At 43.3% G+C, this 25,522-nt stretch overlaps 2 protein-coding genes across 3 annotated transcripts in view; one reads left to right on the top strand and one right to left on the bottom strand.

The window, feature by feature from the left end:
• The window catches only part of csrp3 (cysteine and glycine-rich protein 3 (cardiac LIM protein)), a 45,676-nt gene extending 35,446 nt beyond the window's left edge, over nt 1–10,230 (top strand). Inside the window, exons 5-6 of the mRNA XM_048545618.1 lie at nt 3,565–3,658; nt 9,722–10,230. Coding sequence (XP_048401575.1) covers nt 3,565–3,658; nt 9,722–9,798 — 171 coding nt within the window. The 3' untranslated portion in view covers nt 9,799–10,230. The remainder of the gene's footprint in view (nt 1–3,564; nt 3,659–9,721) is intronic.
• A 12,607-nt stretch (nt 10,231–22,837) lies between these two features.
• The window catches only part of LOC125459522 (palmitoyltransferase ZDHHC13-like), a 54,613-nt gene continuing 51,928 nt past the window's right edge, over nt 22,838–25,522 (bottom strand). For both annotated transcript variants that reach the window (XM_059652192.1, XM_059652191.1), the window contains one exon: nt 22,838–25,385. In XM_059652192.1, the coding sequence (XP_059508175.1) occupies nt 25,247–25,385 (139 nt within the window). In that variant the 3' untranslated portion in view covers nt 22,838–25,246. The remainder of the gene's footprint in view (nt 25,386–25,522) is intronic.

Here is a 25,522-nt window from a genome sequence, read left to right on the forward strand (position 1 = left end):
AGGAAACAATAACCTTTTCCACAAAGTGTTCTGAACCACACGGCCTGAAAATGTGGTTGAATCTAGTTTGGTGATAATGGGAACTGCAGATGCTGGAGAATCCACATTAACAAAGTGTGGAGCTGGATGAACACAGCAGGCCCAGCAGCATCTCAGGAGCACAAAAGCTGACGTTTCGGGCCTAGACCCTTCATCAGAGAGGCTTTCAAATCTAGTTTGGTGGCTGATTTTAAAAGGTAATTCTTAGAGAGGTCTAATTTTCAGGGTATGGAGAAAAGACTGTCGACTCGGGGACTAAATTAGATCTTTCAGCCTGGGAGTGGCCTTCATTTGGAACTGTCAAATTCTGCTTCACTTGTCAAATCCTAGCAAAGTCTCCCAGCTTTGTAAATGTATGAGAATCCCAACAGTTGTCTGCTTACAGACAGATTCTACTAATTGGCAAATAACAGGTTTAACTTTATTTTAACACTGTTACATTTTAAACATCAGGCTACTGGTCATTGAGGTATTTTATTAGATATGTGCAATCTGCCTTTTAAAAGCTGAATTAACATTTACTTCCTCAAATAAAGTGAAAGGTCAGTTGTCCTAAGGGAGAAAACGCAAATGCCACCACGGTTTCCTTTTACATTTTTATATGCTTATGGACCTATCATTTATTGAATGTGATAAATTATATATTCTGCCTTTTTACAGGAAGCTTAGTTGAAACCCCAGTCTTGCATTTTAATTAAGATTTGTGATGGGTAAAATGCTTATCATGAATTCCATGTGGCAGGTAAAATGAATTGTATAGCAATCCCAACAAGATTATCTGCTAATAAAATGAAAGATTATCTGCAAATTGAATTGCCAAAAGCCTTGGGCAAGCTGTTGCTTTTGAGGATCATTGGCAGAAACAACAGCTGGTCATTCGGTTTTATTTAGGCCTCTCACAATCACTGGCAAATGCAGGAAATATGCCCAGGAAGATCACTGTGAATCCTGAAAGTGTTGGAGAAACTCAGCAGATCAGGCTGCATCTGTGGATAGAGAAGCAGAGTTGTCATCTCGAGTTCTGAATGACAGGAAATTGCCATTTCAGCAAGATTCAAAATGTTACAGAAAAACTGATGTGAACGATCTGCTTTTAGTCAAATATCAATCAACTGAAGGAGCACGTTCAAGAACCTGCAACAAACAATGACCTTTCCAGTCCAGAATCATTAAAACTCGCCATCACCCCAGAGGGCCATAGTGCTGCTCTGTTATTAGAGAGAGACAACTGATGGTAGCTTAACCTGAGGATTTATCGAGGGGAGAGATTGTGAAGGTAGGGCTTCATGGCAACCTCAGTGGGGGCAGGAATTGAACCTGTGCTGATGGTATCACCCTGCATTGTGAACCAGCCATCCACCAAATACCAGGTAATGTTTTGAGGAGACTCAAACAGCAATATTTACTCTAGTAGTTTGGGAAGGTGTAGTCTTTAGATGAAGTAAGAATTATTTTTACTGTCACTCTGTAATGTTTTGGATAAGTATTTATATCTGCAGTATTTTCTATGTCTTGTACTTGTGCTTAGGCGTTCTACCTTCATTCTAAAATCCGAAATATTCCAAAATTCGGAAATGATTTGTTCTGTTGCATTCTGGTCAGGAACTGTTTCCCATATAACATAACATAAAAAAAAATAACATTAGAACTAGGAGCAGGAGTAGGCTGTCTGGCCCCTTCAGCCTGCCATGCCATTTAATAAGATCATGGCTGACCTTTGAGACTCAGTTCCACTTATCCACTCACTCACCATAACCCCTAATTCTTTACTGTTCAAAAATTTATCTAGCCTTGCCTTAAAAACATTCAGCGTGGTAGCTTCAACCACTTCACTGGGCAGGGAATTCCACAGATTCACAACCCTTTGGGTGAAGAAGTTCCTCCTGGCCTCAGTCCTACATCTGCTTCCCTTTATTTTGAGGCTATGCCCCCTCGTCCTAGTTTCACCTGCTAATGGAAACAACCTCCCTGCTTCCACCTAATGTTTCTGTAAGATCTCCCCTCATTCTTCTGAATTCCAATGAGTATAATCCCCAGCCTATTCAGTCTCTCATCATAGTCCAACCCTCTCAACTCTGGAATCAACTGAGTGAATCTCCTCTGCACCCCCCCCAAGTGCTAGTATATCTCTTCTCAAGTAAGGAGACCAAAACTGCACACAGTACTCCAGGTGTGGCCTCACCAGGACCCTATACAGCTGCAGCATAGCCTCCCTGTTTTTAAACTCCATCCCTCTAGCAATGGCAGACAAAATTCCATTTGCCTTTTTAATTACCTGCTGCACCTGCAATCCTACTTTTAGCGATTCATGCACAAGGACACCCAATTCCCTCTGCACAGCAGTGCGCTGCATTTTTTTTACCATTTAAAACATAGTCCATTTTCCTGTTGTTCCTACCAAAATGGATGACCCACTTATCAACATTGTACTCCATCTGCCAGACCTTTGCCCACTCACTTAGACTATCTACATCCCTCTGCAGACTTTGTGTCTTCAGCACACTTTGCTCTAACACTCACCTTAGTATCATCTGCAAATTTTCACACACCACACTTAGCCCCCAACTCCAAATCATCTGTGTAAATTGTAAACAATTGAGGTCCCAACACTGATCCCTGAGGTACACCACTAGCCACTGACCAACAACCAGAAAAACACCCATTTACCCTGACTCTTTGCTTTCCATTGGTCAACCAATCCTCTATCCATGCCAATGCATTACCTGTAATATTGTGTAACTTTATCTTATGTAGCAGCCTTTGGTGTGGCACCTTGTCAAATGCCTTCTGGAAATCCAAATACACCACATCCACAGGTTCCCCATTGACCACCATGCAAGTAATGTCCTCAAAGAATTCCACCAAATTAGTTAAACACGACCTATCCTTGATGAACCCATGCTGGGTGCTCCCAGTGTGCCAATTTATATCCAGATGTCTTGCTATTTCTGCCTTATTGATAGATTCAAGCATTTTCCCCACTACCGAGGTTAAGCTCACTGGCCTATAGTTACTTGCTTTTAGTCTACTTCCTTTCTTAAACAGCGGCGTCACATTGGCTGTTTTCTGATCTGTGGGAACCACCCCAGAGTCCAGTGAATTTTGGTAAATAATTACTGGTGCATTTGCTATTACCCCCATCACCTCTTTTAGTATCCTGGGATGCATTTCATCAGAGCCAGGAGACTTATCTACCTTTAGCCCCATTCTCCAGCCTCACACTCCTCTCCCCACGCCATCCCCACACTCTTAGCACCTCTGCCTCACACCCCCGACCGCCAGCTGCTCACTTTATGGTGGCAGCTCAAGCACCTCGGTTGCTGAGCCAGTGATTTAATTATTTTAGATCTTGTCCTTATGGATCCAATTGAAAAAAAATCCAAAAGCAAAGTTCGAAAATACAACTTTCTAATGGTGAGGCAGACTTGTGAATGGAGGGTGTACCCTATAGCAAGCACAGCCATGATTAAACTGACAAGTGTTCATCCAGTAAAACTTTGTAATCCTCACTTTGTCCGATTACAGGCATGGCACAAAACCTGCTTCCGCTGTGCGCTGTGTGGTAAGAGTTTGGAGTCTACCACAGTTACTGACAAAGATGGAGAAATTTACTGCAAAGGTAACATCTGCGCTACAATTGTCTACTTCTTATGAGGGAGAAAACCAGGTTAAAGTAAGCATTGCTCCTAGTTTTCACTACAAGTGGTGCATTCTATGCATCAAACCTAGCAGCACTGCCCTCATGTCTCTTCATGTGAAGTGTTGATCGTCATGGGACGGAGAGAGAGAATTTTTACTTTATTTTCTCCATTAATTAGCTGCAGTAAAATGCATGAATCAATTTTAAATGGGTTTGTCAGATTAACAGTCGGGTCTTTGTGCCTTGCTATGGATGACTCGCTCCGGATGGTACACATTGCAATGAGAAGAAGAGATTCCTTGTAATCAGTAATAAATATGGCAGATTACAATTCATGAATCTTTCACAATCTAGGCTTTTACTCCAGACCAGTGCCAAGGAAGTTTGTTTTGATTCTTTCAGACGATGCGGGGCCCACTGGCTTGCCCAGTATTTGTTGTCCATTGCTAATTGCCCCATAAGAAGGTGGCAGTGGGCTGTCTTCTTGAACCTGAGGACCCAGGGACACCCATGATGTTGTTGGGGAGTGAGCTCCTGGGATTTTGGTCCAGCGACACCGACAGGACAGAGATATTTTTCCAAGTCAAGTGGGAGTCAATGACCTAGTGGTCTAATCACTAGATTGTTAACCCAACTAGAGAGCTAATGTTCAAATCCTACCACAGATTTAGAAATTAAACAATATGGGAATATAAGAATCTCCTAATGACCATCAAACCACAGTCAATCGTTGGTAAAACCCATCTGACTCATTTATCTTCTTCGGGGAAGGAAATCTGCTGTCTTCACATCTTGCTGATCTGTGACTCCAGACCCACACCAAGCATTGACCCTCAACTGCCCTCTGAAATGGCCTAGCAAGGCAACTCTCTACTCATCAAAGAAACCGGGGGGACTGCGCAGCATCGATCTGGGCACTGAAAACAGCAACAGCATGAACAGCCCTGTCTGCTTCCTCCTCACTATCACCTCGAGGTTAGCCCCAACACTGGGAGAGCTGTGTCAGACTAGTCAAGCAACAGCCTGACATAGTCATACTCACGCAACCATACCTTGCAGACAATGTTCCCAGACACCACCATCAACATCCCTGGATATGTCCTGTCCCACTGGCAGGACAGACCCAGCAGTGGGGGCAGCACAGTGGGATAGTTAGGAGAGTGTTGCTCTGGGAGTCCTCAACATTGACACTGGACCCCATGGAGTCTCACGGCTTCAGGTTAAACATGGGCAAGGAAACCTCCTGCTGATTACCACATACTGTCCACTGTCAGCTGATGAATCCGTATTTCTCCATGGTCAACACACTCAGAGGAAGCTCTGAGGATGGCAAAGGCACAAAATGTATTCTGGGTGGGGGATTTCAACGTCCACCACCAAGAGTGGCTCGGCAGCAGAGCTACTGACCATGGCTGGTTGCGAACTAAAGGACATAACTGCTAGACAAGGTCTATACTGGGGGAGAAGGCTCCACAAATATCCCCATCCTCAATGATGGAAGAATGGAACACATCAGTGCAGAAGATAAGGCTGAAGCATTCATAGCAATCTTCAGCCAGAAGTGCTGATTAGATGATCAATCTCATCCTCCTCCAGTGGCCCTCAGCATCACACATACTGGTCTTCAGCCAAGTCGATTTACTACATGTGATATCAAGAAACAGTTGGAAGCACTGGGTATTGCAAAGGCTAGGGACATGAAAAGGCATTTGATAAGGTTCCCCATGGTAGGCTCATTCAGAAGGTCAGGAGGAATGGGATACAGGGGAACTTAGCTGCTTGGATACAGAATTGGCTGGCCAACAGAAGACAGCGAGTGGTAGTAGAAGGAAAATATTCTGCCTGGAAGTCAGTGGTGAGTGGAGTTCCACAGGGCTCTGTCCTTGGGCCTCTACTGTTTGTAATTTTTATTAATGACTTGGATGAGGGAATTGAAGGATGGGTCAGCAAGTTTGCAGACGACACAAAGGTCGGAGGTGTCGTTGACAGTGTAGAGGGCTGTTGTAGGCTGCAGCGGGACATTGACAGGATGCAGAGATGGGCTGAGAGGTGGCAGATGGAGTTCAACCTGGATAAATGCGAGGTGATGCATTTTGGAAGGTCGAATTTGAAAGCTGAGTACAGGATTAAGGATAGGATTCTTGGCAGCGTGGAGGAACAGAGGGATCTTGGTGTGCAGATACATAGATCCCTTAAAATGGCCACCCAAGTGGACAGGGTTGTTAAGAAAGCATATGGTGTTTTGGCTTTCATTAACAGGGGGATTGAGTTTAAGAGTCGTGAGATCTTGTTGCAGCTCTATAAAACTTTGGTTAGACCGCACTTGGAATACTGCGTCCAGTTCTGGGCGCCCTATTATAGGAAAGATGTGGATGCTTTGGAGAGGGTTCAGAGGAGGTTTACCAGGATGCTGCCTGGACTGGAGGGCTTATCTTATGAAGAGAGGTTGACTGAGCTTGGACTTTTTTCATTGGAGAAAAGGGAGGAGGAGAGGGGACCTAATTGAGGTATACAAGATAATGAGAGGCATAGATAGAGTTGATAGCCAGAGACTATTTCCCAGGGCAGAAATGGCTAGCACGAGGGGTCATAGTTTTAAGCTGGTTGGTGGAAAGTATAGAGGGGATGTCAGAGGCAGGTTCTTTACGCAGAGAGTTGTGAGAGCATGGAATGCGTTGCCAGCAGCAGTTGTGGAAGCAAGGTCATTGGGGTCATTTAAGAGACTGCTGGACATGTATATGGTCACAGAAATTTGAGGGTGCATACATGAGGATCAATGGTCGGCACAACATTGTGGGCTGAAGGGCCTGTTCTGTGCTGTACTGTTCTATGTTCTATGTTCTATGTTCTATGAAAACATTCTGGCAAAATTAATGAAGACCTGCGCTTCAGAACTTGCTACCCTGCCACACCACTCCCCACCCCCCCCCACCCCAGCCAAGTTGCTCCAGTGCAGTTACAACACTGGCATCTACGCGAAAATGTGGAAAACTGTCCAGTTGTGTCCTATGCATAAAAAGCAGGACAATTCCAACCCGGCCAATTACCACTCCATCAGTTTCCTCTCGATCATCAGTAAAGTGATGGAAGGTGTCAGTAACAGTGCGATCAAGCAGTACCTGCTCAGCAATAACCTGCTCAGTGACGCCCAGTTTGGGTTCCGCCAGGGCCACTCAGGTCCTGACCCCATTACAGCCTTGGTTCAAACATGGACAAAGAGCTGAATTCCAGAGGTGAGGTGAGAGTCACAGCCTCTGATATCAAGGCTGCATTCGACCAAGTGTGGCATCAAGAAGCCCTGGCAAAACTGGAATCAATGGGTATTAGGGGGCAAATTCACTCATAACTGGAGTCATACCTGACCCATAGGAAGATGGTCGTGGCTGTTGGAGGTCAGTGAGCTCAGCTCCAGGACATCTCTGCAAGTGTTCCTAAGAGTAGTGTCCTCAGCCCAACCATCTTCAGCTGCTTCATCAATGACCTTCCCTCCATCATCAGGTCAGAAGTGGGGATGTTCACCGATGATTGCACAATGTTCAGCACCATTCGTTACTCCTCAGATACTGAAGCAGTTCATGTTCAAATGCAACAAGATCCGGACAATACCAAAGCTAGGGCTCATGGGTGGCAAATAACATTCGCGCCACACAAATACCAGGCTAAGACCATTTCCAATAAGAGACAATTTAATCACTGCCCCTTGACAATCAATGGTGTCACCATCACTGAATTCCCGACTATCAACATCCTGGGGGTTACCATTGACCAGAAACTCAACTGGACTCATTCCATAAACACAGTGGCTACAAAAGCAGGTCAGAGGCTAGAAATACTCCAGCGAATAACTCACCTCCTGACTCCCCAAAGCCTGTCTACCATTTACAAGGCACAAGTCAGACTGCAATGTGTACTATCTACAAGATACACTGCTGAAATTCACCAAAGGCCATCAAACAGACCCTTCCAAACCCATGACTTTTCCATCAGGAAGGACAAGGGCAGCAGAAACGTGGGAACACTGCTAGTCCCACTCCAAGCCACTCACTATCCTGAGTTGGAAATATATTGCTGTTCCTTCATTGTTGCTGGGTCAAATTTGTAGAATCCCATCTTTGTGGGTCTATCTGTGGCACGTAGGCTGAAGCAGTAAGAAAGCAGCTCACCACCACTTTATGAAGGGCAACTATGGATGGGCAATAAATGCTGGCCCAGCCAGAGACACCCATGTCACACAGGCAAATAAAAAATTGTCATGATGGTGTGTGGTGTGGAGGGAGCTTGGTGGTGTTGCTCGGGTGAATTGTACATCATTAGGGGTAAGGCCTGTTCAATCAGACCTTTATACTGAGGCTCCTTCTGTTGTTTCAGGTGGATATTATCATTTCTGCAACCTTATTTGCAATTGTGGCCAAATTCCTCCCTGAAGCAGCCACATTAAACATAGATTTATTTTACTGCAACTTGGTTAAACTGTTGGCTGGGTTTGCAATGTGCTGCACTTGTCTTTAGTGGAGGATGCACATATCAACATCGAGAACCATGTTCTTTGCTGACAGTAGGAACATGTACATACACTGCACCTGTTTCTACTTGATATAGCTAATAACCAGTCCCTAGTCCGCTCCGCACAGAAATGACCTGACCAATCAGAGTCAGCCAACCTGTTTCAATTTAAACAAAGCTTGGCAGTTAACTGTCAGTCATCACCTAGCTGATTTATTCTCAATGGCAGAGTCTGTACCGATCACCAGCCTCTTCTCAAACAGTGCAAAAGTATTGTTCTTCTTTAGATTGATATTTCTTGCTGATGTGTGCACACCAAAAATCTTTGATAAAATGTGCCTTTTTCCAGCAATAACTGATGGTTGAGCACATCTTAGATGCCGATTCTCAATGCTAACGGGAGACAGACACTTCGCCTGGACATTCAACACTATTGCCATTATCAAATGCCCCTGCCTGTCAGTATCCTAGAAGATACGATTGAACAGAATCCAGCCACATAAATATTGTATCAGCCAGAACACGTTAGAGACTGGGATTCTGTAGCATTTGCCATCCCTGTTGTCATCCCAAAGCCGTTTTGATATTATCCACAAATCGGGAGTGTGACAGAATACTCTTCATTTACCAGATGACAGCATTTCCAAAAATACCCAACATTTGACCCCAGCCAGCATAAAAAGAAACAGCAGACTCGATTACCATCTCATCCACTACTTCTAGCACTTATTCAACCCGCAACTGACCCTCAGTAGCATTAGTGTGTATTGTTTACACACTGCAATGCAGCAAACCACTGAGGTTCTTTCACCAACACCTTCCAAATTCATGACCTCTATCATCTAGAAAGGTACATGCAGCAGATACATGGGAAAACCACCACCCCCATGTCCCTCTCCAAGCCACTCACCACCCTGACTTGGAAATATATTGGTTTTCCATCACTATTGCTGAGTCAGAATCCTGGTACTCCCTCCCTAACAGTATGTAGGTGTTTTTACATCCCAATGTCTGTAGCTGTTCAGGAAGGCAGCTCACTTTCTCAAGGGGTTAGCCAATAAATGTTGGTTTTGCCAGCAATTAATCCCATTAATCCTTGGTTACTGAACAATACAATGTTTGATCAGAAAGTGGAATGATAAATTCCATTTTGTTTATTTTGTGTTTCTGTCTGACATGTATTGTTGGATAAATGGCCCAATGGCTAAGGGAACAAAGTGTGGAGCTGGATGAACACAGCAGGCCAAGCAGCATCTCTGAAGAAGGGTCTCGGCCCGAAATGTCAGCTTTTGTGCTCCTAAGATGCTGCTTGGCCTGCTGTGTTCATCCAGCTCCACACTTTGTTATCTCAGATTCTCCAGCATCTGCAGTTCCCATTATCTCTCTCCAATGGCTAAGAGAACACTTGTTCTGATGGTTTTAGTGAAATAACAGCTGAATAATCATATTAAACTCAGGACGTGATTGACTGATCACTTTTATTTAGTCATCTTTTAAATGAATCAATGAAAAGTTAACTAATTTTTCTTACTGTTTCAGCTTGTTACGCGAGGAACTTTGGTCCAAAAGGTGTAGGACATGGGCAGTCTGGTGGAGCCTTACCAAGCACAGACTGAAAAATAACCTTCTGGCACCATCAAAAATACATTTCAGGCTCCAACCTTTCCCCTGGCAGCCCAGTAATCATGTCGATCTAATCCAATCCTCTTTCCAGGGAAACTGGGAAAACATTTGTAATAAGATATAACCATACATGACCATCTTCATTCTTAAAAAGTCAGTTCTTTTTACAATAAAGCATTTGAGATACAGACCACCCAAAGTAGAGGAAATGCTATATATGGTCAATAGAGGACAAGGTCCAATATATTTACAGGTCTACCATAAAGCAATCATTTATTGTTTTATTGCTTATTCCAATATTGAATAGAATTAAGAACAAATGATAAAACGCTTAATCAAGTTCATCTTGCTGTTATAAATTTATGAAAGTACCTATTAATCAATGCTTAGTAATTCTAAATAAAGGATTGTTTGCACCTAAAGAATTGGACAGTATTCCTAGCACTATCCTTTCACAAAGCAACTCCTCCATTATCCCAAACTTTCAAATGAAGTACTTTCACTCCATTCAGTTTGCAAGTTCCTAATGGTCATGGATGATCGTGGATTGTGCTGCTAGATTTTCTCATAGTCATCTTCTTAATAAGCCAAAAGTCAGGAAAAATTGTTTTCTTTCAGTTCCTTAACTAAACAAACTTCCATAACAAATTACCTGACGTTTTTCATTTCATTTACCCCGTCTCATTATGCCCAGGAATGGGGCAAAGCCCAGCTTAAAGTGTAATGGCACCACAATCAACCCTTGCTCTGGCCACCCAGGAAATGGGGAGCTCCTGGGACTATCTAGTAGGCGGAGACTGTGATCACAGGTGTCTAATACAGGCATTGATAATTAGTACCAATCTTCTTAAGGTTTACTGAGTTTGTTAAGAAGCAGGGGTAAGGGAAGTTTACAACGTGATAAATGAGGACTGGTTCTGTAGAATGGATCTTCAAGAAGATCATGTCTCATTCCCCTGGATTTTCTCTCTCTCTTATTCTATCATTCTCTTTGTCTCTGTCTCTCCCTTTCTTCTTCCCTGTCTATACCTTTCTCTGTCTCTATCTATTTCTCTCCCTTTTTCTCACTCTTCCATGTTAATGTACATTAGTTTGGGGACTGTCCAAAACCCTTCAGCCAATGACCAGGGGTACTTACTCAATGATGCCAGCATGCCTGCTGTCCCTTTGCCCACTTCCATCTGAAGTTCCATTTTCATTCCTTGTCAGAAAAAAAACCTTTTTATTTTTCCAAAAACTGCGAATGTAACAGGCTGGTGTGGCACCTGACAGATCTACTGTCACACTTGCAGAGGCAGGTTTCTGTTATAATAGTTAAATGAGGTCTCATGCTCCGCAAGAAATATTAAATATGGAATATGTAAAGAAAATAGTTTTAAAGGAGGCCCTAATTTCCAACACAACCAAAAGAGTTCGGAAGTTTTTAACAAGCGCCATGTATCAACATTGCCAGAAATGTACTGTGAACAAAAGCAGAGATCTCAGTTGGTTTGACTGCCCTAAGTGCAGACTTATTGCTGGTAACTGGCACATCCTGAAAGTGCCCCCTGTGTTTGGAGCTGTACCTTGCGTCACTGCCTTCTGGGGAGAAATGAAATAATTGCATCTAGGACAGTGTTACAGACAGATTCAAATGACAGATATCTTTACAACTTAGATCTTTCCATTTTTAGTTTCTTTTTATTAATTCATGGTAAGTGAGTGTCGCTGACCAGGCCAGCATTTATTGTCCACCCCCAATTGCCCAGACAGCAGTTAAGAGTCAACCAGAGAGTTGTGGGTCTGGAGTCACATCTAAGGTCTTTTATCTTTCCCTGTGAACCAAATGGGCTTTTCCAGATAATCGACTTGTGGCCATTGTTAGACTCGTCATTCCAGATTTTTACTGAATTCAAATACCACCATCTGCCATGGCAGGATTTGAACCAGGACCCCTCAGTCTCTAGATTAATAATCTAGCAATAATACCACTGGGAAATCCAGGAAATCTTCCAGTCCCACCAGCAGATTCCTATGCAAACATTTTCATAACTGCTGCCTCCTGCTCCTCAGTCATAAATGGGAGGCAAAGTCCTACTTGGTTAAAATCATTAAAGTTGCATTTTGTTTGTCTTTCACAATTCAATTGTTTTGGAGTTTTAACATTAATGATAGAAAAAATTGTGATTGCAGAAACATTTTCTGATTTTATTCATGGGTGTGATAAGCAGTGTGGACTCTGTCATTTGTTTAGTAGATTAGTTCTGAGCTCAGCATTGTGTTAACCCTGTGATTTCACTAAGGTTATGATTGTGTGAACATTCACATTGCTGAGAAAGCAGATAAAACAACACTCTCTTCAATATTTCCAACAATATAAATGATAAGCAATAAAACATGACCAACCTGCTAGAACTATCTTTGGGCTCAAAATGAAGTCATTTTAGACTCAAAATGTTAACTCTGTTTCTCCTCGCCAGACCAGCTGAGTTCCTCCAGCACTTTCTATTTCCAGTCTCCCATTGACTATTTGCCACTTATTTGGAGATATTCATTCCTAATCATGCCTTTCTTTTGCTCTTGGCTAGATGTCCCCACACTAATCACGATCAAAACCTTTAATACTGAAGTATGACACTCCCTGTTAAAGCTTTCCTTCCAGCTGCCTCTGCTTTTCTCGCTTTACTCAAACTAACTATTCAAAATTGGCACGCCACATTTTTTATTTCAACTTGATATTCTGCAGCCTACTGGAACCAACATTGAGTTCAATGACAGAGAATGCTGGAGAAGCTTGTAGGGCCTGTTGGCAGAGAAACAGAGTTAATGCTTTGAATCCCAAGTGACTTCTTCAGATCTCCATATTCAGTTCAATAACTTTAGATTACAGTCTCTGCCCCAATGTTATTCTGTGTTTTGCTGTTGGTATGTTTCTTTATTCCTCTTGTTTTTCTCTCGGTTGCTTTAACTTATGTTTGGATATCTGTGATTTGCACATCTGGACATGTTGTTTACTGGAAATGCAGTGAAACATTGTGCATGTACATACTATCCCTTGCTGCAACACACACAACTCTTCCTGACACATTTCCAATCCAGCAAGAAGTTGGAATTTGCACTATTGTCATTAATTTCATTCTAGCAGATAAAGGAGATTTAAGAAAAAGCATAAATTGCAAGCAACAATTGTAAAATCTCACCATCAGTAGCCTGGTGATTTACCGCAGCTTCCAAACTGTGGTGCAATCTCAATCTTAACTAGAGTTCATATAAGTGCTGCCTCTTTAAGAGGGATCACTGTGGCACACCACTCTGGGCTAGTGCACTGGAAATCAAGCCAAACTATTCCACGTCATTACAAAGGTGAAAAGATTTAACCATACCATCTAAAGCCCCCAATTTGTCTGATTGATGAGCACTGATTAAGAGATAACACCACTCAGGCTTCTGTCCTTAACAGGAAAGCAGCTACTCAATACAAACATATCATGCAGAAATGAAACATGAAATATAATTTATAACTCTTTATAACTTCCACTCTACCCTTTTATAAAAACTCCAATTCATATATGGACAGACACATAAAGAGATGAGGCAAGGTACAAAGATTATGAACAAAGACAGAAATTGTCGGAATAGCTCAGCAGGTCTGGCAGCATCTGTGAGAGAAATCAGAGTCAACGTTTCAGATTGAGTGACCCTTCCTCACAAAGGATTTTTGTTTTTGTTTGTTTCTGATTTACAGCATCTGCAGATCTTTCCGTTTTTACAAAAATATTATAGGTGGGGAGGGAGTGAAAAGTGTCAGTTGAACCACAGTCCAGATTTCAGGATCCGTCTAGCTCTTTTCAACTCTTTGAGAGCATTGCCAGGCTGTGGAGACAATGATTCTAAACCTTTCACTCACTGGTTCAGAATGCAGTGTCTCTTAAGGTGTTTATTCCTTTTCTAGTCAGAGAATTTGCAGTGTGAAAAGCTTTCTTTTATTTCTCCACTGACAGAAGGGAGGGAGAGAGCTGTTTCCTCCTTCACAGGCTGGTTGTCTGCACTGTACTGCCCAAACACAAAGCTGCAGCTTCTCACACAGAAAGCACTCCAGAAGTTCTTGCTGTGCTGAACTCTCCTAAACACACTTCGCGGAAGAGATGGCCTACTGACATTACTGCTGCACTGTTAATCCAGAGACCCAGGTAATGTTCTGGGGAGCAGCGTATGAATTCTGTCAAAGCAGATGGTAGAATTTGATTTTAACAAAAATGTGGAATTAGGAGTCCAATGATGACCATGAAACCAGTGTCAATTGTGGAGAAACACATCTAATTCACCAATTCCCTTTCGGGAAGAAAACTGCCCTTTTACCTATATTCATAGGTAAACTCATATTCCGCCTGGGAACCCTGCAGCCATATGGTATCAATGTGGACTTCACCAGTTTCAAAATCTCCCCTTCCCCCACTGCATCCCTAAACCAGCCCAGTTCATCCCCTCCCCCCACTGCACCACACAACCAGCCCAGCTCTTCCCCCCCACCCACTGCATCCCAAAACCAGTCCAACCTGTCTCTGCCTCCCTAACCGGTTCTTCCTCTCACCCATCCCTTCCTCCCACCCCAAGCCGCACCCCCAGCTACCTACTAACCTCATCCCACCTCCTTGACCTGTCCGTCTTCCCTGGACTGACCTATCCCCTCCCTACCTCCCCACCTACACCCTCTCCACCTATCTTCTTTACTCTCCATCTTCGGTCCGCCTCCCCCTCTCTCCCTATTTATTCCAGTTCCCTCCCCCCATCCCCCTCTCTGATGAAGGGTCTAGGCCCGAAACGTCAGCTTTTGTGCTCCTGAGATGCTGCTTGGCCTGCTGTGTTCATCCAGCCTCACATTTTATTATCTTGGAATCTCCAGCATCTGCAGTTCCCATTATCTCTGCCCTTTTACCTGGTCTGGCCTACAGCAATAGTGTTGACATTTAGTTGCCCTCTGGGCAATAAATGCTGCCTAGCCAGCAACATCTACAGCGTATGAATGAATTTTAAGTCATGCAACTGGTCCTTGTTGAAAACCCAATCAGAATACACTAAGGGCTAAAGAGTAATAAGGAAGAAAGTAGAGCCCTTTAAAGATCAACATTGTCATCTATGTGTGGAGCTGCAGATAGATGAGATAGGAAATGATCATTTCGCGTCAGTATTTACTACGGAGCAGTACATGGAAATACAGAACTTGGGGAAAAAAATGATATCTTGAAAAGTGTGCATATTACAAAGGTGCTGGACATCTTAAAACACAAAAAAGCGGATAAATCCCAGAGCCTTATCAGGCGTACCCTCAAACTCTGTGGGAAGCTGGGTAGGAGATTGCTGGGCCCTGTGCTGAGATATCTGTATCATTAATAGCCATGGGTGAGGTGCTAGAAGACTGGAGGTTGGCTAATGTGGTGCCACTATTCAAGGAAGGTGCTCTAGAAATGCCAGGGAACCTGACATCCATAGTGGGAAAATTGTTGGGGGATTCTGAGAGCCTGGATTTACATGCATTTGGAAAAGCAAGGACTGATTAGCGAGAGTCAACATGGCTTTGTGCATGGGAAATTGTGTCTCACTAACTTGATTGTTTGAAGTGATAAAGAAGACTGATGAAGGCAGAGGATGGATGTTGACTACATGGACCAGCAAGGCGTTCTGCATAGTAGACTGGTTAGCAAAGTTAGGTGTCATGGAGACAAGGGAGAACTAGTTACTTGGATACAAACTTGGCTGGAAGGTAGGAAACAGAGGGTGGTGGTGGACGATTGTTTTATGGACTGGAGGCTTGCGGCCAGTGGTGTGCTGCAAGAATTGGTACTGGGGTCCATTGCTTTTAGTAATTTATGTTAATAATTTGATTGGAAATATAGGAAGAACGGTTAGTAAGTTTGCAGATGACACCAAATTGGTGGTGTTGTGGACAGTGAAGGTGGTTATCTCAGAGTTCAACAGGATAGGTCAAGGAGTAGCAGAAAGAGTTTAATTTAGATAAATGTTGCATTTTGGTAAGGCAAATCAGAGCAGACCTTATGACACTTAAATGACAGGATCCGGGGGAGTGTTGCGAACAACGAGTCCTTGGGATACAGGTTCGAAGTTCCTTGAAGGTGGAGTTGCAGTTAAACAGGATAGTAAAGGAGCTTGCCTTATTAGTCAGTGTATTGAGTATAGGAGTTAGGATGTCATGTTGTGGCTGTACAGGGCATTGGTTAAGCCACTTTTGGAATATTACAATCAATTCTGGTGCCCCTGCCATTGGAAGGATGTTGTGAAATTTGAAAGGGTGCCAAAAAGATTTACAAAGATGTTGCCGTTTAGAGGCTTTGAGTCACAGTGACAGGCTGGGGCTATTCTGCCTGGAGCATTGGAGGCTCAAGAGTGACATTATAAGGGTATATAAAATCATGAGGGGCATGGATAGGGTGAACAGCCAACGTCTTTTCCCCAGGGTAGGTGAGTCCAAAACTAGAGCATAGATTTGAATTGAGAGGGGAAGATTTAAAAGGAACCTAAGGGGAAACTTTTTCACACAAAGCGTGACATGTGTATGGAATCAGTTGCCAGAGGAAGTGGTGAAGACTGGTACAGTTACAACATTTAAAAGGCATTTGGAATAGTACATGATAGGGAGGGTTTAGGGGAATATGGGTCAAATGCTACCAAATGGAGGTAGATTAGTTTAGGATATCTGGTTGGCCTGAATGAGTTGGACAGAAAGGTTGGTTTCCATGCTGTACAACACACTCTCAGAGCTGAGGTGTCCAGCATCCTCTTGCTCTTCATAAATAATGTCATGTTGTAATTACATCACACAATGAGTTCTGGTAACTTTTTATTAAATAAAAATGCTGCAACATCTTCCAGTCTCTTGGTATAAAGTCATATTTCAGTAGATGATCTGTCTTGTCTGATAATAATATCAGCTGGGATCATAACAATATCACTTAAATACGATGAAATATGTTTTATTCATATTTCCTCATGGGTTCTGGCTCCAATGCTCTCTACAAAGTCTTTGTCCCAATGTAAAGAAGGACAAACTAACACAAATGCAGGAAGTGACACTCTCCCGAATGAACTGAAACTGTGTGTGGATGACAGCCTGTGACTGGGTACCCCTGATACACTCTCCAAACATGGGTTGCAACTTGGCTTAAGCTTATTGCAGTACAATGGCCAACAACCTTCAGCTGAGTGAATCGCTGTGACAATTACATCTCCACAGATACAAACTAAATCAACAATTACTGACTGCAAGAATAGCAGTGAATTATGAATTCGAATTCAAATTGCTCTGTGTGCTGCATTTGTGTTGTGACAAGAAGAAAGAACAGAGAAAATTACAGCACAGGAACAGGCCCTTTGGCCCCCCAAGCCTGCGCCGATGCAGATTCTCTATCTAAACCTGTCACCTATCTTCCAAGGATCTGTATCTCTCTGCTCCCTGCCCATTCATATAGCTGTTGAGATACATCTTAAATGGCGCTAGCTTGATCGCCTCTACCATCTCTGCTCCCAACACATTCTGGGCACCCACCACCTTCTGTGTAAAGAACTTTCCACACATATCTCCCTTGAACTTTTCCTCTCACCTTGAAATCGTGACCCCTACTAATTGAGTCCCCCACTCTGGGAAAAAGCTTCTTGCTATCCACCCTGTCTATAGCTCTCATGATTTTGTAGACCTCAATCAGGTCCCCCTTCAACCTACATCTTTCTAATGTAGATAATCCTAATCTACTCAAACTCGCTTCATAGCTAGCACCCTCCATACCAGGCAACATCCTGGTGAACCTCCTCTGCACCCTCTCCAAAGCATCCACATACTTTTGGTAATGTGGAAACCAGAACTGTACGCAGTACTCCAAATGTGGTCGAACCAAAGTCCTATACAACTGTAACATGACCTGCCCACTCTTGTACTCCATACCCCAACTGATGAATGAAAGCATATTGTGTGCCTTCTTGATCACTCTATTGACCTGCGTTGCCACCTTCAGGGAACAATGGATCTGAACACCCAGGTCTCTCTGTGTATCAATTTTCCCAGGACTTTTCCATTTACTGTACAGTTCGCTCTTGAATTGGATCTTCCAAAATGCATCACCTCACATTTGCCCAGATTGAACTCCATCTGCCACTTCTCCACCCAACTCTCCAATCTATCTATATTCTGCAGCATTCTCCTACAGTCCCCTTCACTATCTGCTACTCCACCAATCTTAGTTTCATCTGCAAACTTGCTAATCAGACTAGCTATATCTTCTTCCAGACGACAAACAACAGTGGTCCCAGCACAGATCCCTGTGGAACACCACTGGTCACTGTTCGCCATTTTGAGAAACTCCCTTCCACTACTACTCTCTGTCTCCTGTTGCCCAGCCAGTTCTCTATCCATCTAGCTAGCACACCTTGGACCCCATGCAACTTCACTTTCTCCATCAGCCTACCATGGGGAACCTTATCAAACGCCATACTGAAGTCCACATATATGACATCTACAGCCCTTCCCTAGCAAGTTTTGAGAAGCCCTTCCTTCATCCATCAACTTTGTCACTTCGTCAAAGAATTCTATCAAGTTGCTTAGACATGACCTTGCCTGCACAAAGCCATGCTGCCTATCATTAATAAGCCCACTTCCTTCCAAATGTAAATAGATTCTATCTCTCAATACCTTCTCCAGCAGCTTCCCCACCACTGACATCAGGCTCACCGGGCTATAATTACCTGTATTATCCTTGCTACCCTTCTTAAACAAGGGGACAACATTAGCAATTCTCCAGTCCTTTGGGACCTCACCCGTGCTCAAGGATGCTGCAAAGATATCTGTTAAGGCCCCAGCTATTTCCTCTCTCACTTCCCTCAGTAACCTGGGATTGGTCCCATCTAGACCTGGGGACTTGTCCACCCTAATGCCTTTTAGAATACCCAACACTTCACCCCGCTCCTTATACCAACTTGACCTACAGTAAATCAAACATCTGTCCCTAACCTCAAAATCCGTCATGTCCCTCTCCTCAGTGAATACCGATGCAAAGTACTAATTAAGAATCTCACTCACTTTCTCTGACTCCTCACATAACTTCCCTCCTTTGTCCTTGAGTGGTCCAATCCCTTCTCGAGTTACCCTCTTGCTCCTTATGTATGAATAAAACACTTTGGGATTTTCCTTAACCCTGTTTGCTAAAGATATTTCATGACCCCTTTTAGACCTCTTAACACCTCGTTTCAGATTTCCTACTTTCCCGATATTCTTCCAAAGCTTCGTCTGTTTTCAGTCGCCTAGACCTTATGCATGCTTCCTTTTTCCTCTTTGCTAGTCTCACAATTTCACCTGTCATCCACGGTTCCCTAATCTTGCCCTTTCTATCTCTCATTTTCACAGGGACATGTCAGTCCTGCACTCTAATCAGCCTCTCTTTATAAAAGCCTCCCACATATCAAATGTGGATTTACCCTCCAACAGCTGCTCCCAATTTTGCTATAGTTGGCCTTCCCCCAGTTCAGCACTCTTCCTTTAGGAACAATCTCAACATTGTCCATCAGTATTCTCTAACTTACGGATCACTGTTCCCAAAGTAATCCCCTACTGAAACCTCAGCCAGCTGGCTGGGCTCATTTCCCAACACCAGGTCCAGAATGGCCCCTTCCCGAGTTGGACTATTTACATACTGCTCTAGAAAACCCTCTTGGATGTTCCTTACAAATTGTGTTCCATCTAAACCCCCAACACTGAGTGAATCCCAGTCAATGTTGGGAAAATTAAAATCTTCCAAAACCACCACCTGTCACTCCCACATCTTTTCATAATCTGTCTACATAGTTGTAGCTCTATCTCAAGCTTGCTGTTGGGAGGCCTGTAGTACAGCCCCAACATTGTTACCACATCCTTCCTATTTCTGAGCTCTGCCCATATTGCCCTCCTTCAGCACAGCTGTGATATCCTCTTTGACCATTAATACAACTTCTCCACTCCTTTTACCTCCCTCTCTATACTACCTGAAGCATCTATATCGTGGGATATTTAGTTGCCAATCTTGTCCTTCCCTCAACTAAGTCTCAGTAATAGCTCTAACATCATACTCCAACACTAATCCAAGCCCTAAGTTCATCTGCATACCTACTACACTTCTCACATTAAAACAAATGCACCTCAAACCGCCTGTCCCTTTGCATTCATCATCTGCTCTCTGGCTACTCTTCCCCTTAGTCACACTGACTACATTATCTAGTTCCTTACAGGCTTTAGTTACTACCTCCTTCCTGTCCACTAACCTCATTTGGTTCCCATCCCCCTACCACATTAGTTTAAATCCTCCCCAACAGTGTTAGCAAAAGCAGCCCCTAGGACATTGGCTCCAGTCCTGCCCAGGTGTAGACTGTCCGATTTGTAATAGTCCCACCTTCCCCAGAACCAGTCCCAATGTCCCAAAAATCTGAACCCCTCCCCCCTGCACCATCACTCAAGCTACTCATTTATCCTGCCTATTCTTTCATTTCTATTTTGACCAGCGCGTGGCACTATCAGAGTGACAGAGTCATAACACAATAGCCCAGAGAGAGGCAGTCTGACTCATCGATCTGCCCCGACCCTCGGAAGAGTACCCCCCAGCCCAGAGACCCTTGAAGTAATATTTTGGCTGTGGTAAAGGAAAACTGACTAATTTACTTGACTTAGAGTTCCAAAAGGTATTTGGTAAGGTGCCACAGAAAAGGTGACTACTGAAAACGTGGAGCTAACAGACTGGTATGGGCTGAAGACTGCGCTTCCTGTTAGCCAAAGAAAGAGTACATTGGTCTTTTTCAGATGGGCAGGATGTCAGAGTAGTGTCTGACAGGTGGTGATACTGGGGCTCTTCACAATTTATATAAATGACTCAGATGAAAGGACCAGAAATATGGAAGCTAAATTTGGTGATGACACAAAAATAAGGAGGAAAGAGAGATTTGAAGAGGACAAAAGGAGCATAACAAAGGGACATTAAGCTAAAACAAAGTTGCTGGCAAAACTCAGGAAATCTGGCAACATCTGTGGAAAGAAAGCAGAGTTGAGCCCAGTGACCCTTCTTCAGAACTGATCACAGCGAGGAAAAACAGATATTCATGCTGAAGACAGGTTGTTTTTTTAAGGGGGCAAACAGAAGGAGAGATGAGAGGATTGATTAAGACAGAGCTGAGAGAAATGAAAGGGGCAGGTAAACAAGTGGATTATGGATGGCAGACCAGGACAGGAGAGATAATAAGAGCTGAAAGTAACAGAAATTGGGTGCCTGTGCTGAAAGCAAACTATGTAATATAACACTAAGTCTGAGAGTGGTTGAAAACAAGTAGTCTATGCTGAAACTAACCTACATCATAACAGGATTGGGTGTGGGAGTAGGGCTGGGTAAATAAAAACATAGCAGGATGGAATGAGGCTCTAAAATGATTGAACTTTATGCTGAGTCCCAGAGGCAGCAGGGTATCCAAGCAGAAAATGAGACATGAATCTGTGAAAATGGCCCAAGTTTCCAGTTGCCTATCCCTTCAACACACCACTATATTCTAATGCCAACTCCTGCCTTGGGTTTGCTGCAGTGCTCCAGTGAGACTCAGAGCAAACTCAAAAGACCAACACCTCATTTTCCAAGATAAAGTGTGGAGCTGGATGAACACAGCAGGCCAAGCAGCATCTTAGGAGCACAAAAGCTGATGTTTCAGGCCTAGGCCCTTCATCAGAATAGGGAGATGGGGAGAGGGTCTGAAATAAATAGTGGGGGGGAAGCGGATCGAAGATGGATGGAAGAAAAGATAGGTGGAGAGGAGACAGACAAGTTAAAGGGGTGGGGATGAAGCCTGTAGAGGTGAGTATAGGTGGGGAGGTGGGGAGGGGATAGGTCAGTTCGGGGAGGATGGGCAGGTCAACGGGGCGGGATGAGGTTAGTAGGTAGGAAATGGAGGTGCAACTTGAGGTGGGAGGAGGTGGATAGGTGAGAGGAAGAACAGGTTAGGGAGGTGGGGCGAGCTGGATGGAAGTGTTGGAGGATGATGCATTGTATCTGGAGGTTGGTGGGGTGGTACATGAGGACGAGGGGGATTCTCTTTTGGCGGTTATTGCGGGGGTGGGGTGTGTGGGATGAGTTGCGGGAAATGCAGGAGACACGGTTGAGGGCGTTCTCGACCACTGCAGGGGGCAAGTTGTGGTCCTTGAAGAACGAGGACATCTGAGATGTATGGGAGTGGAATGCCTCATCCTGGGTGCAGATGCGGCGGAGGCGAAAGAATTAGGAATGGGATTGGAATTTTTGCAGGAAGGTTGGCGGGAGGTGTAGTATTCTAGGTACCTGTGGGAGTTGGTGGGCTTGAAATGGATATTGGTTTCTAGGTGGTTGCCTGAGATGGAGAGAGAGATGTCCAGGAAGGTCAGGGAGGTGTTGGAGATGGCCCAGGTGAACTTGAGGTTGGGTGGAAGGCGTTGAAGTGGATGAACTGTTCAAGGTCTGCTTGGGAGCACGAGGCAGCGCCAATACAGTCATCAGTCATCAATGTAACGGAGGAAGAGGTGGGGTTTGGGGCCAGTGGTAGGTACCAAAGAGGGATTGTTCCACGTAACCTACAAAGAGGCAGGCATAGCTTGGGCCCATACGGGTACCCATGGCCACCCACTTTGTCTGTAGGAAGTGGGAGGAATCGAAAGAGAAGTTGTTGAGGGTGAGGACGAGTTCAGCTAGGCGGATGAGGGTGTCGGTGGAGAGGGGCTGGTCAGGCATTTTTCATTTGGGGACACTGCAGCCTCTGGGACTCAATAACTTTACAGCCTGTTTCCATCATTCCATTTCTGTTTTAAACCAACCCCACACCCATGATAATAAAGTGTGAAGCTGGATGAACACAGCAGGCCAAGCAGCATCTCAGGAGCACAAATGCTGACGTTTCGGGCCTAGACCCTTCATCAGAGGGACCGAAACGTTAGCTTTTGTGCTCCTGAGATGCTGCTTGGCCTGCTGTGTTCATCCACCTTCACACTTTATTATCTTGGATTCTCCAGCATCTGCAGTTCCCATTATCACCCACACCCGTATCCAGTTATATGAAGGGCTGCTTTGAGCAGAGGAAACCCATTTTCACACACTGTCAGCCTATTATCACATTACATGGTTTGCTTTCAGCACAGACCACCCATTCTCTGCTACCCTCAGCTCTCAGTATCACTTATACAGCTTCCCTTCTGTCCTGGCCTACCATCCATAATTTCCAGCTTACCTACCCTTCTCATATCTCTCTCTCTCTCTCTCTCTCTCTCTCTCTCCCCCCCCGTCTTTTTCTAGACACTGTCGTAATCTATCCGCTCACCTCTCGCTTTCTCTGGCTCCTCCCTCACCTTCAGTACAAATATCAGTTTTTCCGAGCTCTATCAGTTCTAACGAAGAGTTGAAACATTAACTTGAAATGTTAATTCTGTTTCTCTCCCCACAGATGCTGCAAGACGTGCGCTCAGTTTTGCCAAAAATTTCATTTTTCAAAACTAAGGTTGATGAATTCTTTGTTTTAGTTTAATCAATATCCTGTTTTAGTTAAATGAGTAGACAAAACTCTGACAGTGTGTGGAGTTGTAAATTTAGCAGAAAGTTTGTTAAAAAGCTTATTATTGAAACAGTGAGAGGTTTCAGAGCTCAGAGAGAGATCTGGATGTCCTAATGGATGAATTGCAGAAGGTTAGCATGCAGCTACAGTTTAGTGTTTTACTAAACAGCTAAACGTAAAAAAAAAGTTTTCAGATTGTATTTATTTCTATGTACAAACTATGAAACTTGCCCATATCAACCTGGTGTTAAGTCTTTTCGACAATTACAAATTAATGTCAGAAAATCATTTCCATACCTTGAAGAAAAAGTGCTTTAAATTTAATTAAGTCAGTTGTGCAGCATCTCAAAAGTGCAATGCTGTTACAGCCTTGTAGTTATCAAGTAAACATGGATATAAAATCATTGAACACAGATGGGCATCCTTGAAGTAAAGTTTGCAAAAAATTTGGGCCAGTCAATATTGAAGCCTTTGCAGACAGCAACTTCATTTTGGTCATTAACAAATATAAATCATGACTGAATACACTTTGGATACAGCTTCTTTATAGGCAAGAGATCCTTTAGATATAATTTAAAGTGAGGTGTAGAGTTTCACAATTCTGTATGTTTACCTCAGTCTGATGCCTTCAGTTATGCAAAACAAATTTAAGATCCAAGGCTGTTATTCCAGATAATCCTACAGTCCTCCAAGATCACTACATTCCCTTAACTATAGGCTCCTATACAAATGTAAACATTCCATCACCTGTGTTCCCACCTTCGTTAACTGGGCCCAAAGGTATACCATTGCCTCCCTCAATCTTCCTGATTTCAGACACACCTTAAAACGACTTTTCACTGAGCCTTTGATCACCTCTTCTACAATCAATGGCTCAGATGCAAATTTTACCTGATAACACCCATGTGAAGTGCCTTGGGATGTTAGAGTGCACGTACATGCTATATAAGTGTAAGCTTTTGTTGATCATAGACACACTGTTATTTTATAACATGACCTCTAGATCTACATTAGTTCCAAATAAAATGTTGCTATAACGCATAATTTACTAAGAAAGAAAACCTCAAGTGGTTAGTCAGTTGATAATGACCATACATCTGGACTTCACATTGCATTTTATACCTTTCCTGTTAAGGTTATAACCTTTGTATACTAAAATAAATCAGCTTTACTTCTGAATGAGTGTAACAGATCACATAAGTAAAGGCAAATAATAACAGTTAAATATATATCTTCAATAAACAACAGCTAAATGAACTCACAAATATCTGCAAATTTTCAAATGTGTTTACTGTTTGGCCAATAATCTAGAATTTCTCTAGAATCAACAGACCTTCTTTACTGGACAGTGCCGTGAGCAAGTCAGGAGAAAAGTAAAAGGAATATTTCCCCCATCACCCCCAAATTTTCTTCAAATACATTAGCTCACTTAAAAATAAAAATCCAAAGGGAGAAACGGAGACTTGACTGGACAGGATGAGATGAAGATATCTGTCCAACCGCAGTTGGTACCCTGAATCACCAATTAAGCTGGTCAAGCTTTGAATTAAAAGCAATCATTTGGTCCCTAATAAGAAACTACAAACATTGTAAGACAAAAAATATGTTTTTTTATAATAATTTAAAGCATGAATTTGATTTTAACAATTTTTTTTCATAAACGTGTGAATTTGACCAATGTTTGACCACCAAAGACATCTCAGTAAGTTTAGCACTGAAGTCAAGTTCACATTTAAAATATCACAGTTCCAAATAGTGAAAATACACATTGCCTGCTTCAGAATTCTACAGTCGGAAATACAGCGTTTACTCTCCACCACAAAACAAAAGCTTCGTACACAATTCATTACCAAACAGTTACAATGTTCATATTTCTCAAACAAACTGAAATTCACTTGTTCGTGGTTGTTCAAACCCCACGTTGTACTGTCGAGTCCAGTCAGTTTGGTTCGGCTTAAATAGACCAAAGCAGCGGCACTGGAAGAAATCCACCATATTCCGGAAACAGCCAAGACTGCAATCAACGAACCAACATTTTAGCACCCAGCGCAGCTTTATTTCTGCAACAGTCACAATATCATCACAAATATATCATTCCCCCCCGAACTCCCATGGCACCACTGCTCGAGCTGAGGAGACAGGCCCACAGCT

Source organism: Stegostoma tigrinum, chromosome 17 (genome assembly GCF_030684315.1).
Source record: "Stegostoma tigrinum isolate sSteTig4 chromosome 17, sSteTig4.hap1, whole genome shotgun sequence".
Classification (NCBI taxonomy): domain Eukaryota; kingdom Metazoa; phylum Chordata; class Chondrichthyes; order Orectolobiformes; family Stegostomatidae; genus Stegostoma; species Stegostoma tigrinum.